The sequence below is a fragment of the Erigeron canadensis genome, chromosome 1, assembly GCF_010389155.1.
Source record: "Erigeron canadensis isolate Cc75 chromosome 1, C_canadensis_v1, whole genome shotgun sequence".
Taxonomy (NCBI): Eukaryota; Viridiplantae; Streptophyta; class Magnoliopsida; order Asterales; family Asteraceae; genus Erigeron; species Erigeron canadensis.
The window spans coordinates 11,812,329-11,827,124 of record NC_057761.1 but is presented as its reverse complement, the minus strand read 5'-3'; the positions used below and the strand labels follow the sequence as shown (position 1 = coordinate 11,827,124).

Sequence of the window (14,796 nt, the reverse complement as noted above, 5' to 3'; positions counted from 1 at the left end):
TTTAACTTGAGAATGCCTTTTAACTATGTAATTTCTTTTCTTCTCTTTCCCTATCCTATCCTATATATCATTTCTTTTCATTTAGATATAATCTCAAGAATGCAGTGTTAGGGTTTACGATGAGAGGAAAAATATAATCAGATTAAATAATATATATATATATATAATATATATATATGTGAGAAAATGGAATATAAAGTTGTCTGGCACCTAAGCTTAGGTGTGTAACCCCTCACATACTAATATTTTATTTTTTTTTGTTTAATGAAAAAATGCATGGGCCCCCATCGTTTTATGGATTAAAAAAAGAATATGTGAGTGTTCCACACCTAAGCTTAGATACCCGACATCCTTATATTCTCATTCCCTATATATATATATACATATATAGAGGTTAGTTATTAAGAAATAACTATTAATGTAAAATAGGTAAGACATAATATGGACCATTAGATCATTTTGATAAACAAATTTAAGTTTTCCAATTGAAATTAGTTTTTAATCGGGAATAAATAAAGTTAAGGGGCATAATAGTAATTGTGCATCATAAATCAAATCAATTATGTTTAAGCAGGCTTAAATCACGGCTCGGTTGGTAATATCAATCAGATAATATTGATTTCAAAAACCATAAAAACGAATTTGTTGGGATTTTCCGTATTAATGAGATATGATATATTAATATTTTAGGGTTCTTGTAGAGATATTTGTAGCAAACGAAAAATATATGCTAAGAAGATGAGTAACGAAGGAGATGCGCAAGATAGTGATGCAAAAGATTTAACAATGCGTGAGTCATCAAAAACTATCTGAAAAATTATATCATGCATGCTTAAGAATTAAATTGTTTATGATCTAAATATTAATTTTTATTAATAGCTACTAGCTAGAAGAAAAGGGAGGCTGTTGAATTTTTGAAGAAAGGAATATTCAGATTTCAGAGAAACCTTCTATACCCGCAAAAAGTGATCGAAAATAAAAATCGGATGCATGTACGATCGATATTTTACTGGGTCTTTTTTTAGCTATTACAATATATAAGAATAATAGATTGGTTCGTTGTGAATCCTTTTAAATTGAATGCGATATTTTTTTCCATATATAAGATTATGTTTGTGAATCAAAAAGTAGCCTAATTGTGTGTTATATAATTCAGTTTCAAATAGAATGTTGTGAAGCATAATATATCATGGAATTGAAATAGCTTAATTAAGTGTAATCAGAGTAGTGATGTTTGTGCATCATATAATTGCTTAAGTGTAATCAAAGTAATGATGATTGTGAATCAAAAAGTAGCCGAAGCATGATATAGATGATTGTGAATCAAAATATAGCCTAATTCAAAAGTGAAGTTTGTGCATTAAAAAGTAGCTTAATTGTGAGTAGGAGCATATGGTTTTAATTAGAGTGTTGTGAAGCATAATATATCATGAAAATCGATGATACATCAGCAGAGTATCGATATATTTGCATCATAACATAGCTTTAGTGTAATCAGAGTAGATGGTTTTATATGGAGTACGTCTTTTTCTTTCCAAACACTCAACAGCATCAAAGGTATATTAACTGATAGTGGATATTTAGTTGTAAATGGACGGTTGTGAAGCGTAATATTATCATGAAATGCGTATGTTGTTGGTGCGTAATAGCTTTTGTATTTGTAAAGTTAAATGTAATATTGTGTTGATATGTTGGTTATGAACATAGGGAAGATGTGATTGTTAATGCCAAAGGAGAAAGAAGACACTGACAATGAGAAGACAAGGTTGAAAATTTATAAAGCTGCAAAAGTAAATCGGATGGGGCAGGGGCAAAAGTAAAAACATAGCTTGTGGCGTCATGCAAATTTGTAGAGATTATGGAACAACTTTTGGCAACTACATATGAAGGTTTGAAGAAAACTTATTCGAGTATTCATTAATGGAGAAAATGATATGATGAAGAATCTGCTTTTAATTTTGAAAATAGAGAGGATGTCGAGAAAAAAGTGGGTGTAACAACCCAGATCCGAAACTAATATGTTGTTCCAAAAATACCCTTGTAATTAAAGGGTAATTTGTAGATTTCTTATTGCCACATGTCACTTCCACATGGTGTCTTACTTGTTTTATTTTAATAGTTATTTTATTTTACCCTTAACCTACATATATATAATAATGAAAATTGGAGAGAGTGGTAAAAAAATAATAAAAAATATAAAAAAAATAGGAGAGGCGCTTTGGAGGGAGTTTTAGGGGAAAAAGGGAGATTAGGAGTAGTGTACCACCAACCTCTGCTTTTAGTTATATTATAGATACTCTTAATGATATAATTTACAACATAAATCCATCAATATTTAAAATAACTATACTACCTCCTTTAACATCAATTACTTTTACAAACACCACCATTGTCGCCCCCACCACGCAACATCACCACCGCTGTCACTCGTCGCCGCCACCACCCCGCGCCACTACCACTATTGCCGCTGCATTGTTTGGGCATATGAGTATGACTCGTGATTTTGTAAAAGATAAATAAAGAGATGTTAACCCATGATTATAATGTCTTACAAAGTTCAATTAATGAAGTAGGGAGGGAATCTTCAAACAACATTCTTAGGTAAATCTTAAAATCAAGGGTCAGGATATAAAAATAATCTTCAAAATTTTGACCTTTGTTTTTAATTTAATAGTCAAAATGTTTTTAACTTGACCCCGCAAGTTGAAAACAACTTGAGAAAATCCCATCTCGATGAGGTAAACTTGGGGTAAGCTCCCTACCGGGGTATTTTTGATGCCGTTTCCAACTATTTTCCACGCTACCCCTTAGGATAATGTAGAAGAAAAAGCATAACACCCCACTGAACAAATTGACGTATCTACAACTATGGTCAATCTCCATGGTGACTTAGTTATTATGAGAAAGCCATATAGACCAACATGTTATCACTACGAAGCCTTAAAGCCGTATAAATAGTAATACCCGAAGAATGAAAACAGAAGTCTCACAGGCAAACAACTAACCAGCTAAGAGCCATCTCCAAAACTCTCCCTTATTCACAAAATGAGAGGGATTTCTTGCAATTAGCATATAAGAATTCATGTCCTAGATCGCATTTCTAACTTGAGCACCTAGGCATTTCAGTTTTTAGGATCTTACGAAGATAAGGAGCGCCAAAGCAGAAAGCAAGTCCAAAAGCACTCACAGAGTACATGTTCGATTGATTCAACAAGAATGCTACAAAATATGGCAAGTTGAACTATAAATGAAATTTTTTTCATATAGTTTCTTGGGTTTTATTTTTCTTTTCTTATTCTTTGTCGCAGCAAACAAAAATCTTTCCTAAAAATAACTTGACTTTTGTTGCAGGAGATGCTCTAAACTCCAAAAAGCAAAGACAGATTACGCTCGCTTTAACAATGCTGTCTAGGTGCCAAATGAGCTCATTAGGTCAGCTTGTTTGTAAAACGGGAATCTGCATGATAAAGATAGCTTCCATTGATGATGAAATATGCTCACATAACATCCTAACACTCTGTTCCCAGGTTTGGATGAAATGGAGAGGAATATTGCAGATATGGAATGGACCATTTGCAAGACGAATGTAAACATCAGTAGAGAAAGGTACTTTGGAATGAGTATGGATCAAGTAAGTAAATCAACAACCACTTTTAAAAAAAAATAAAAAATCAATAACCACCTTTAATTATGTTTTATTCGCAAGGATCACGGCTCGAAAAATAACAAGAACATATACCATTAGCTTATTCGTTAACGACATTATATAAGCAAAAAGCACTGTATAGCATAACTTGATTTTTGGTTGCAGGGATGCTCTAAACACTAGAAATGTAAAAGACAGATTGAGGGCCAATTTAACAGTGTTGAAAATTTAGGCTTCTATTTGCAGCTAATTATATCAAGCATATTTAGGGTATGTTTGGCAACTTGTAGTTGTAATTTAAGCATATTTAGGGTATGTTTGGCAACTTATAGTTGTAATTTTTAGAAGCTGTAAGCAGTAACTTTTAAACAAAGTTGTTAGCTAGAGCTTTTATTTTTTTAAAGGGTTTGACATGATAACTGTAACTTCAAGAGGTATTTGTGTACTTTTTAAGAGTAAAAGCTTATCGAAAAGTTAAAGTTCCTGTTTTAGAGTTTTTTCTTTCAAACAAAATATAAAAGCTAGTTGCATCCAACTAAAACTTTTGACACTTTACGAGCTTTTAGTTTAAAATAAAAATTGAAAAGCTCTTGAAAAGTTTGCGTCAAACATAGCCTCAGTATTCGAGCTCCGCGGGTGTTAGGGCCCAAGTTAGAACGAAGGTTTTAGCCATCGGTATGAATTCCAACTAGTCACCACACCAAGCACAAATGTGAAGTAATATGGAGATCTTTTCACCAAAAAAAAAAAAACTAAGATACAGTTGTATTATAAGGATAAGTATCATAGAATGTAAAAAATAACTAAAATTGTGTTCATTCTATGTAATAATTTTCAAATCTTGTCTATAGAAATAACTAAAATTGTGTTCATTCTATGTAATAACTTTCAAATCTTGCCTATAGTATATATATTTGATAACCCAAAACTTAAAAGTGACAGCTTATATGGTTGCCACATATACCCAAATACATACAATAGACATGATTTGAAGGTAATTTACATACAATGAGCACAACTTTAGTTATTTCTCATATAGACATTCGTCCAAAGTTTTTTACATTCATGATACTTAACCCTTGAATTATACCCCCACATATGTCTCTTAAATCAAGTACAATTCACGGAGTACAATATAGAACTAGGTGATGGGTGTATTATAAGTAAAGAGGAAAAAAAACTTAAATGATGATATATAATAGACAACTCATATTTACCAACTGTTCCATGATAAGATAATAAGAAAATCATTGAGAACCTTACATAGCACTATGCTGCTTGAAAATCACCAAAATCATCGTCAGGTACATCTTGAGCAGCCTGTTTTTCAACAGAAAGAGGTTCACGTGACAGCTTGTCAAAAGTGCTTGGGGAGTTCTGTTTTGGACTTCCATCAAGGGACAACTTTGAGGGCGATTCTAGAGGGCTGTTCACGGCATTTACTGGTGGTGAAAGTGGCGATGGAGGCGGAGGTGGGAGTATACTAGTAATTGCAACATCCTTACCCTTCTCTTTTTGATCTGTGGGATTATTCAATCCCTGCTCGAAGATCTTGGATCTCACGCTCCGATTGCCTCTCTATAATCGAAATACAGAAGAGGCAGCATTAGAAACTACTAAATAAATGGAAAGAGTAATGATGTTCTTCACTTTGATTTTTCTTATACATAGCAAGTGTGTCAAAAATAATTACAAATAGATTCTTAATATTCTTTTGAACCAATTGACTACTCTGTTTCTTAAAACACTTTAGATTCTAAATACACTTAAGATTTCTTTTGAACCAATTGACTAGCCTGTTTCTTTTCAGCTAATGTTTTTAATTTCACCCGTTTGACCAGTTAAAGAATTAAAACTGTCACCCCTAATTACATCTTAAAAACAAAGAAGGCAAAGCTCAACTATGATATAGGACTAGTTGCTACTCTCACTTCATTTTCAAATCAATCACTAGATTTTCAATATGGTTATTTACTTAAACGTCTAAATGTTTCAGATTCCTAAAGTCAAAGTTATTTATCAGGGTATTCTGACTTATAATAAAAATAAAAAGAAAGTGAATGTCCAATTGTACACTGCTAAATGCAGCAGCAATTAACTAGCCTATAAATATATCAAATGAATATGCCTATACTTATAAAATAAGAGCCATATTCTTCCATTAAATACACTCTATTAAAAGTATCACCTATTTTCCGTAATTGTTGTAACAGTTGTCTTGCAAAAAGTAGAAACAAATGGTGATGGTATTTGTCAAATTTTATAATAATTCATTTAATGAAAACAAAATAAAAAGATCTTCTAATAAAACCAATACAGTTCACTTGTAATCATGATTTATGACAACAAATGAAAATATTATTTGCACATGGAAAGGTATGAAAACAGACAATGTTGGAAGTTTCATGGAACATTCCGAAAATTCTGAATAGAGTGATAAACCATGAAATTCAGAGAGAATTTATGTCAGCTTTGAATTCAAATTAGTCAACTTGATACCAGACATAGCCATTTCGACCCATTGGCCAATGATTTCAGGTTATGTTTTATGTGCAATAATAATAGATTAGTTTATAACCAAATGGACAGATTAGGTGAAACCGGTCTAAAAGTCAGCCAAAGTGTACTTTAATGCTACAAACCTCCAAAAAGAGATTACTAACCTATTTAAACTATTATTTAGATAGGATAATAATTTTAATCACATACTCCGTATGACAAAACTTTTATTAAAGAGAAATACTTAGGAGAAAAAGTGTTATGGGTCAACCCGACCTGACCACTTACTGATCTCTACCCAAATTATTTATTTCACTTGAACCCATTTTAATTTGTTATCCTACCAGCCCGACCTGTTCATTTTTCCACCTTTACTTGAAATTCTAGAACTGAAAGCATTATTAAGAACAGTTCAAACTTTAATTATGGAAGGTTGAAGTCAGCATACGTTTTTTAGTTGAAGCACTAAAGTCTCTCCATCTTTTAAACTGTAATCAACAGAAGAAGTTTGCTGGAACTGCTGGTCCATCTCTTCGGCAGTTTTCTTCTTATTAAGGTACCTATAGGCATATATAAAGTTTCTATAAGTAAACGATCAATGCATTGAACACTGTGTGGTAAACTAGAGCATCTTATAGAAATTAAAATGAAAAGAATATATATAGAAAAGGACAAGCGCTTTATTAAGGACTAGATTAATACTTCATATGATCATGAAGAGCAGCTTGGAAATCATAAGCTTGAGGTCTTTCTCGAAATCCTATACCAATAAAAGCATGGCGAAGACGACCACCTGCAGCATTTTCATATAATTTATCCCGTTGTTCAGGAATCATAATTTACAGGAAGTGAATGAAAGAGAAGAACTGATGAGGGGCTCAGAAGGGTACAGGGGTTCATGACTTCATGTAAATCAGCTCCAATAAATTATATGTTCTGATTAACTTAGACATACTTATTAAAAATGAAAGTATATAATGTTTGACCCTTGCTTGTAAAGTTCAAAACATCTGACCACCTCATTGCATATTCGGGATGGCAAACTGGGCAGGTTGGGTTGAGAAGGACCTGAGCCATAAATAATTCCACCTTTCTTTTTTCTGTTTTATAAGTAACTTATTAGTTATAAATTAATTACAAGGGATTTGCTAACCACATATTTTAATATTTTAAGAAAATTTGAGTTCATTAAATAGATACTAACCAATGCCCCCCGGGCCTTGCTTAAGCAAATCCCTTATTACAATTGCTATCAAAACCTTGTTTTTTATTATAGAGCAAAATACATTTCAATTGACATCCGCATTCAAACTCCTTACCCTTTAGAGTTAAAATAATTTAGCTCAATTCATTTGATCCATTTGAAAAATACATAACCCAAATCCACCGATTAATGGGTAAATGGGTTACAAAGTTGCCACCTTTAATTACATATCATATTGTTTGAAATGGAAAACTATTCATTACAGTTAATAGGCTTACCGATGTTCTCTTCAACACGTAGAACAAAATACCTGGAAAAAAAATATAGTAATTCCTTAGATATAGATATTAATTTTGAGTATGAATGCATATGCAAAACAAGTTTGGAAAGTAACTATTTAGGACATTGATGTCATGGCTTGATTAGTTATTAATAACAGGTTAACAAACATTTTACAAACATGTGGCATGTGAAGTGGTCCAATCAAAAAAGAGAGAATAAATAAGCATTATTTAATTGGTGGAAGTTATGTTTGTAAAACTAGAATTACTTTACTATGAACGGATACTTTCAAAAGTCAAAAATTGGAGAATGCTTTACCGGCTGCTATCAATTACAGGCTCCACAGGATGAGGCTCTCCATCTCTTAGAAATGCCCGGGCATAGAGTTCACCTGCATATTAATTCAAGTAACTATATAATCCGTAAAGGTGGAAATTTTGTGTTTTTGACCCATTTAATAATATTTGGGATGTGTTTTATATAATAAAAACTCAAATGTGCAAAATTATAATTCTAGGCTAGCCAGAAGAGAAAGGGGTTTCAAGCAAAACAAAAAAAAAAAATCATACAACCTTTTATATGATTTCATTCTAACATCTAAATTAAAGATGTACAAAAATACTTGATGTATTCATTACTAGCATAGATACAAACAGCTTAAACACTCCCCAAATACGAGCTTGCGGGTCAACCCAACCCTTTCTAACATGTACTAAAATATTATCCACTTTAACCGGCAACCCATTTTAGCCAGTTACCCATCGTATCTGACCGCCCATCTGGCTACCACCATAAATGTAGTAAAAGTTGAACAGAGGAAATATTGTTACCTGTTGTCTTATCTAAAAGTCTGATAATACACTCTTCACCCTTGCTCACTACTTTCATTGTTCCCTCCCAATTCCATTTGTTTATATCCCACTCATCAGCCCTATAACAAATTATAGACTGATCAGTCCCACATCTCCAACAATCGCAAACCATAGGTCTAAAATGTTTATGATACTACCTCAGTTACATATAGATGCAAGGATGTTTTTTCATCTATTACAGTATAGCAATTAACTAGAAGACAAATGAGAAACATACCCTTACACTTTGAGTGGTTTGCGTTATAACCATGTCGGTGAAATCACAAAGTCGGAAAAAATTTAGAATGCTTAAACACATATACATGTAAAAGTCTGTTTACAGAAAATAAAACACTCAAGAGTCAAAATGAGAACAATATCTGGTTCGGTCTAAGAAGGACCTACATCAACAATTGAAGTAGCTGAGTCAATCATATTAATCTAATATTAAAGGTTTACCCATCAAGGAGTTACACTTATGAGTAAAGGCCAAAGGGCCTTTGACCTAAGAGGTATTTATGGTGGCCCATCAACCAATAGGTTGTGGGTTCTAGTGGACAAACTGTAAATAATATGTCTGGATTCATGTGAGTAATTAAATTAGACAAAAAAATATAAGAAAAATGATATATTCATGAGTTAAGAACCAGGCCGAAACACCCATATCGGATAAGCTGATCTGAATATTCCTTGATTGACCTTGGGTCAACATCAGAAGAAGCAACTGGTTACCTAAGATTCTTAGTCTTATAAGCATGTTAAAAGCAATGAATTCCTTGAAGGGGCCAATTCATAATGATATGGATTATTGGACAATTCCACAAGGTCATGGAAAAAATTAGAATTGTTTAATAGAGTTCAATGCTACTCAGCCTATGTGAATTTAGATGAAATACAATAGGGGAGAACCTACATGAGCAAAAAGCTTTATAGAGGCAATCTTCGCACCAGTTTGGTATATGTCTTAGTTGTTCGTGGAGGATTTGATCATAGGGTGATAAGAATCGAAGGAGGAAGTTAAATACTACCTTACTATACAACACTACTATGGTTTGAGATAGTAGCATCAAAATTACACATCACTCCATTCGCAGTAGCTCTTAATTCAAACCAAAGCAAGATAGTGGACCCCAAAATAAGTTGGTGATATGCATTTGAAAAGAAGATATGATACTTGAATCCGTAATTGAAAACAACGAAAAATAATTTAAAATATGCAAGCAAAACTTTTTATCCAATATAGGCAAAACATGACTGAACTGGAGCAAAGTCACAGACTATGGTTCTGCTCAAGTAATACATTGTGCCACTGCTATTATAACATTTGATGCATATACAAGGGAAAATGACCATGCTTCTTTCAGGAATCAAGTGGGCATAATTTATATGCAGTTCTACTAAGTTGTAAATGATGCCCAGGATTGAAATGAAATCGAAGAACAAGGTTCATATAATTGAATCACTCAATTAACATTGAATCAAACTATACAATCGTTGTACAATTTTGATTACGTAAATATGAAACTAAACATCCCTATATATACTAGTCTAATATGGCGGTTATTTCCTAACCATCACGATGCTTCACGAGCAAGTGTGTCTTCTCCGAATAGTCACATCGGTTGGCTGTGAGAGAACAAACCGCTGGCCTCTCTTCCTTCAATAGACACATCGTTTCCTTTTTTTCTATTTACACTTTGCATCCCTTAAGTCTTAAAACTAACTACAGATTCCAACATTCTCCCCCTAATTGTTTAAGACTCGCTCTTCTGATCTTTAGATAGCCATATGTCCTTGGCATCAAGCCGATTCTCTTGCTTCACCCAAATCTTCTCGACTTGCAGTACAAACATCGTCTTTCATAAATCTTTGATGACGTCACACCATCTTTTGTTCGTCACGAACTTTTCTTCACGTGAATTTGCTTCACACAAATTTGCTTCACACGAGTTTACTTCACACAAACTTGCTTTGTAGTTTCTTCGCACTTGGCATCACACCATATGCATTTTGATCAATCGTTGATCTTGTTCTTCACGAACCATCCTTCATGGTAAACTTGGTTATTTCACACAACCTTTAATTCTCTCACAGAATTTGATCCTTCACGGATTGAAACCGCATCGCACGTATTTCCTTACAATTCAATCACTGAATTAATCCACCCTTCACAAGTTATTCCCCGCATCACACGGTCTTTACTTTGACTTGATTCAATCACTGAATCTTGTTAATCCACCCTTCACAGATTATTCCCCGCATCACACGGTCTTTACTTTGACTTGATTCAATCACTGAATCTTGTCAATCCACCCTTCACAGATTATTCCCCGCATCACACAGTCTTTACTTTCACTTGATCCAATCACTGGATCTAGTCAATTCACCTTTCGCAGGTTATTTCCCGCATCACATGGTCTTTGTTTTGATCCATTCTCCGAATCCTTGATTGTACCCATCACAGGTTACTTTTCCGCTTCACACGGCTTTGTCTTGATCGCGTCACACGATCTTGTATCTTTGGTTCATATCACACGAACCTCTTGATTGTTTGGCTTCACATACACCAATCTTCTTTTCGCTTTGGACACGCCTTCGCGGGTTGATCACATCACATAATCAGTTGTCTTTACAAGAACGTCTCGCACGTTAGACTCCTATTCGGTTGCTTCTCACAACACGCCTTTCAACTTTGTATCCATTACGGGTCATTTTGTATCACAAGAATTTCTGAAAATGCACAATCATTGTTGTACGTTCCCTTTTTATTCTTGATCTTCTCGATCTTGATTTCACCGTAAAATCAATTCATCTCAAGTCCGCTGGTTTATGTCACACTAATAAAAACTTCTCGTTTTTTTCTCTCAAAAGAACTTCTCATTCTGTATTTTAAAAAAAAACTTGTAATGATCACCAAACATCTTTTCCTTCTTTTTGTTTAAATCCCACGTGAATCACTGATAATGTAAGAACAAAACTTTGACTTTTGTTCCTTTCTCACCAATCACCAAATTGTCGTCTTTTTTCCTTCTTCCCTTTCGCTTCTTCTTGTCGTAATTCACGGCAATAAAAATGGTAATCTTCGTGATTTACTTTGTTTTCTTTGTCGTCCGTAACCACAAAGGAAAAATTCTCGATCATCTTGATCTCCTTCTGTAGCGGCTATCCGATTGTTGTTTATCACAAACAAACAATCCTTCCAAACGATTTCCTTCTCAGAAGTCACCAAATCTGTGTTTTGGGTCTCTTCGAACGAAAAATCCCAATAACTCACTGTTCTTCTTCGGAAAATCACTTCCTCGTTCTTGGCTTCGCACCGCAAGTCACTCGATCATCTTCTCTCTTGACCGCTTTCTTCTACACAACAAAAAACAATCCCTGTTTTTCTGTTCTTATTCGCGAATGGAACCGCCCCTGTTTTCCTTGTGCTTCATAATCGAATCACTCGATTTTCTCTTTCGTTTCTGGTTGTTGTTCATCACAATCGAACAACCTTCTTCACCGATTCTTCATCCTGCTCTGATACCAATGATGCCCAGGATTGAAACGAAATCGAAAAACAAGGTTTGTATAATTGAATCACTCAATTAACATTGAATCAAACTATACAATTGTTGTACAATTTTGATTACGTAAATATGAAACTAAACATCCCTGTATATACTAGTCTAATATGGCGGTTATTTCCTAACCATCACGATGCTTCACGAGCAAGTGTGTCTTCTCCGAATAGTCACATCAGTTGGCTGTGAGAGGGCAAACCGCTGGCCTCTCTTCCTTCAATAGACACATCGTTTCCTTTTTTTCTATTTACACTTTGCATCCCTCAAGTCTTAAACTAAATACAAATTCCAACAGTAAAAGCCTCCCAAATCTATCAGATTGCACCAAGAGATACAGCTGAGTTCTTATCAGCTTGCTTTAGTGTAGATGAACCGTCTGAAAGGCACAATGATATACCAGGGCATATGTTTTATGCTGATAATAATGAGTTCTTGAAGATATCAGTCAAATTAGTAAGGCAAAGTGCGAACTATGGAGAAACATCTTGGACACTGTAAATTGAGACTGCCACTTTACATTGCATGGGGAGATTTGAGTCGTGCTGATTTGGAAGCAGATAAAGTGGAAAGCATTTTATAAAAGAAGTTAAAAATGACAAATTTCATTATTTTTAAGAATCTATCATACGAAAGAATGACATTAACAACCATAGAGGGATTTGATGGAATACAAGTGGAATAAGTGAAAAAGTGAACACAAATTACAAGTGTCGTGCGAGTTGAAAGGTAAGTTCATACCACAGAATGACATGCTTGAAGGCAACAAAAGATGTACGAGAGCCATTTGTTTTGAACAATTAATGGTTGTAGCTCATTTGTTTAACATTTTATTAGCCTACCAAAACTAGAGTGTGAATATGCGTGCATCATATACAAAGGGACAATAGTAAACATGACCATTTAACACCATCAGCTTACTTGATAAAACTAGTAACCTCAAACATTTTAGCTATCCGATATGCTAGTAACGGAAAAACTGAAGTAGACTCAACAAAGCAAAAATCACAGTTTATTATAGCATAGACATATATCACAAGTAAATAACATATTAGAAATAAGATTCATATGAAATAAAGATAGGTTTCATATGTATAATTTAAAATGGAATAAAAGAAACCTGTAAGATGCGGCAGTCTTCCTAGGAGGTATCTGCTCGAAAAACAAGAGTATGCAAATAGTTAAAAATACAATCATCTATGTAAAAAATCAAAAGTTGAATGTAGACATAAATTTAGAATCAAAGTGGCAGCAACAAAGTAATAATAACGATGTTAATATGAAGATGAATCCAAACTACATGGGGAAATAGCAATCAAAAAGCCTTGGATGTTCAGTACTAGTATTTCAATTGAATTATCCACAATCAAATGGAAGTAACAATGTAGGCCTAACCAGACGTATATATATTGTTCTATTACCCAAAAAAAATTATTTCAGCAAATTACAAAACAATAATCCCCTAATTCTTTTTTTGAACCATTCAAATAAGCCCCTAATTCAACCACAAATAATTCATTCACTTAATAATTATAATCTACTGCAGGAAGTCCTTTCCTCTACCCTTGGCAGATGTATCACATCCCCGTACCTCCCCTTTGACGAAATTGGACATTGTGGTTAGTAATAATCTAATATATTAATTTGTGAAGTAAGATCTGGTGGAAGTTGTTAATGAAAGAGAGATTAAAATAAAAAAAAAAGTTTAATTAATTACCAAATAAACGTAACATTCAGAAACTTGAAAGATAATGAGCTCAGCAGAAGGTTGAATGTCGTCTTCTAAACTGTTTGTGGTACTTAATTGCTCCTCCATGATTTGATTTGATTTGATTTGATCTCACAAAATGATACTGGTATTAGGATTAGTACTAGAGGTTTAATTAATTAATCTTAGGGTTTGTTCATCTGAGACAACCATCCCCTCTTTGGTTGCTTTAATGGAATCATTTCATTTTAGGGATCCACCACCAATTTCTCTAAAAATAAAGAAAAAGAGAAAGATTGGATTGGATTGGATTGGATGGGGAAAGAAAAGATAGATATTTACATTAAAAAAATAAGCATTCTCGAGTTGAAAGAAAACAAAGTTGATAGTTAAATGTATTAATGAGTTAGAAGGGAAGGAAAATAAAAGATAAAAAGACACAATTTTTACATTTATAGTCTTGTAGTAATTAAAACCTTTATATAAGTTTGAGGGGTATAATAATAATTTCATTACTTTTCCTTTCAAATCTTGTCAAAAATGGCAAGAAAGTTTTGGGATCAAAACATCTTATTTATCCTTTTCTTTCCCTTCCCTTTCTTTTAAAACAAAAACTCAAAAATATAAAAACTAAAAGTTTTTTACCTTTTCTTTTCTTATCTCTTCAAAATAAAACTTAAGAATGCATTCTAAAAATATTTTGTTTTACTTTTAAATATTATAATTTACATACGATTTTTAAAATATTACTATTGCAAAATTTGTAAATCTCTTTATAATTTTTCTCTTTCACTATATTGTTAAAAAAAATTTAATAAAGAAAAGAAACGAATGGGAAGAGAAATTATATAAAATGCAATCTAAAGATTGTTTAATTGGGATGATTTGTTCCCCTCCACTTTCTTTTCCTTTCTTCATTAACAAAATTATTTTGCGACTTCCGTGTGTATTGTGTGAAAATAATTGTTAGACGTCTCCTTATAATGCATACTTCTTCCTTCACTTCTTTCACTATTTATTAGTTTTCTCTCTTAGAACACCCAAAA

At 33.2% G+C, this 14,796-nt stretch overlaps 1 protein-coding gene and 1 long non-coding RNA gene across 2 annotated transcripts; one reads left to right on the top strand and one right to left on the bottom strand.

Moving 5' to 3' along the window:
- Positions 1-3,367: 3,367 nt before the first annotated feature.
- Positions 3,368-3,901, top strand: LOC122598787. Its single transcript, XR_006323724.1, has 3 exons — positions 3,368-3,432; positions 3,528-3,606; positions 3,812-3,901. It is a non-coding gene; the product is annotated as an uncharacterized LOC122598787 (long non-coding RNA).
- A 915-nt stretch (positions 3,902-4,816) lies between these two features.
- On the bottom strand, positions 4,817-14,003 carry LOC122585589 (uncharacterized protein At1g03900). Its single transcript, XM_043757713.1, has 8 exons — positions 13,760-14,003; positions 13,163-13,194; positions 8,462-8,562; positions 7,950-8,022; positions 7,628-7,659; positions 6,848-6,938; positions 6,594-6,705; positions 4,817-5,224 (listed from the first exon to the last, which is right to left on the bottom strand). The coding sequence occupies exons 1-8, from the start codon at positions 13,856-13,858 to the stop codon at positions 4,916-4,918; spliced, it is 849 nt and encodes a 282-aa protein (XP_043613648.1). The 5' UTR covers positions 13,859-14,003; the 3' UTR covers positions 4,817-4,915.
- Between the last annotated feature and the right edge of the window lie 793 nt (positions 14,004-14,796).

Coding starts and splice junctions, on each gene's coding strand:
- LOC122585589 (XM_043757713.1), bottom strand. CDS start 13,858: ATGGAGGAGCAATTAAGTACCACAAACAGTTTAGAAGACGACATTCAA. Junction 7,660..7,949: donor CCTGTAATTGATAGCAGCCG/GTAAAGCATTCT, acceptor TTTTTTTTCCAG/GTATTTTGTTCTACGTGTTG. Junction 5,225..6,593: donor TAGTGCTTCAACTAAAAAAC/GTATGCTGACTT, acceptor TTTCGATTATAG/AGAGGCAATCGGAGCGTGAG.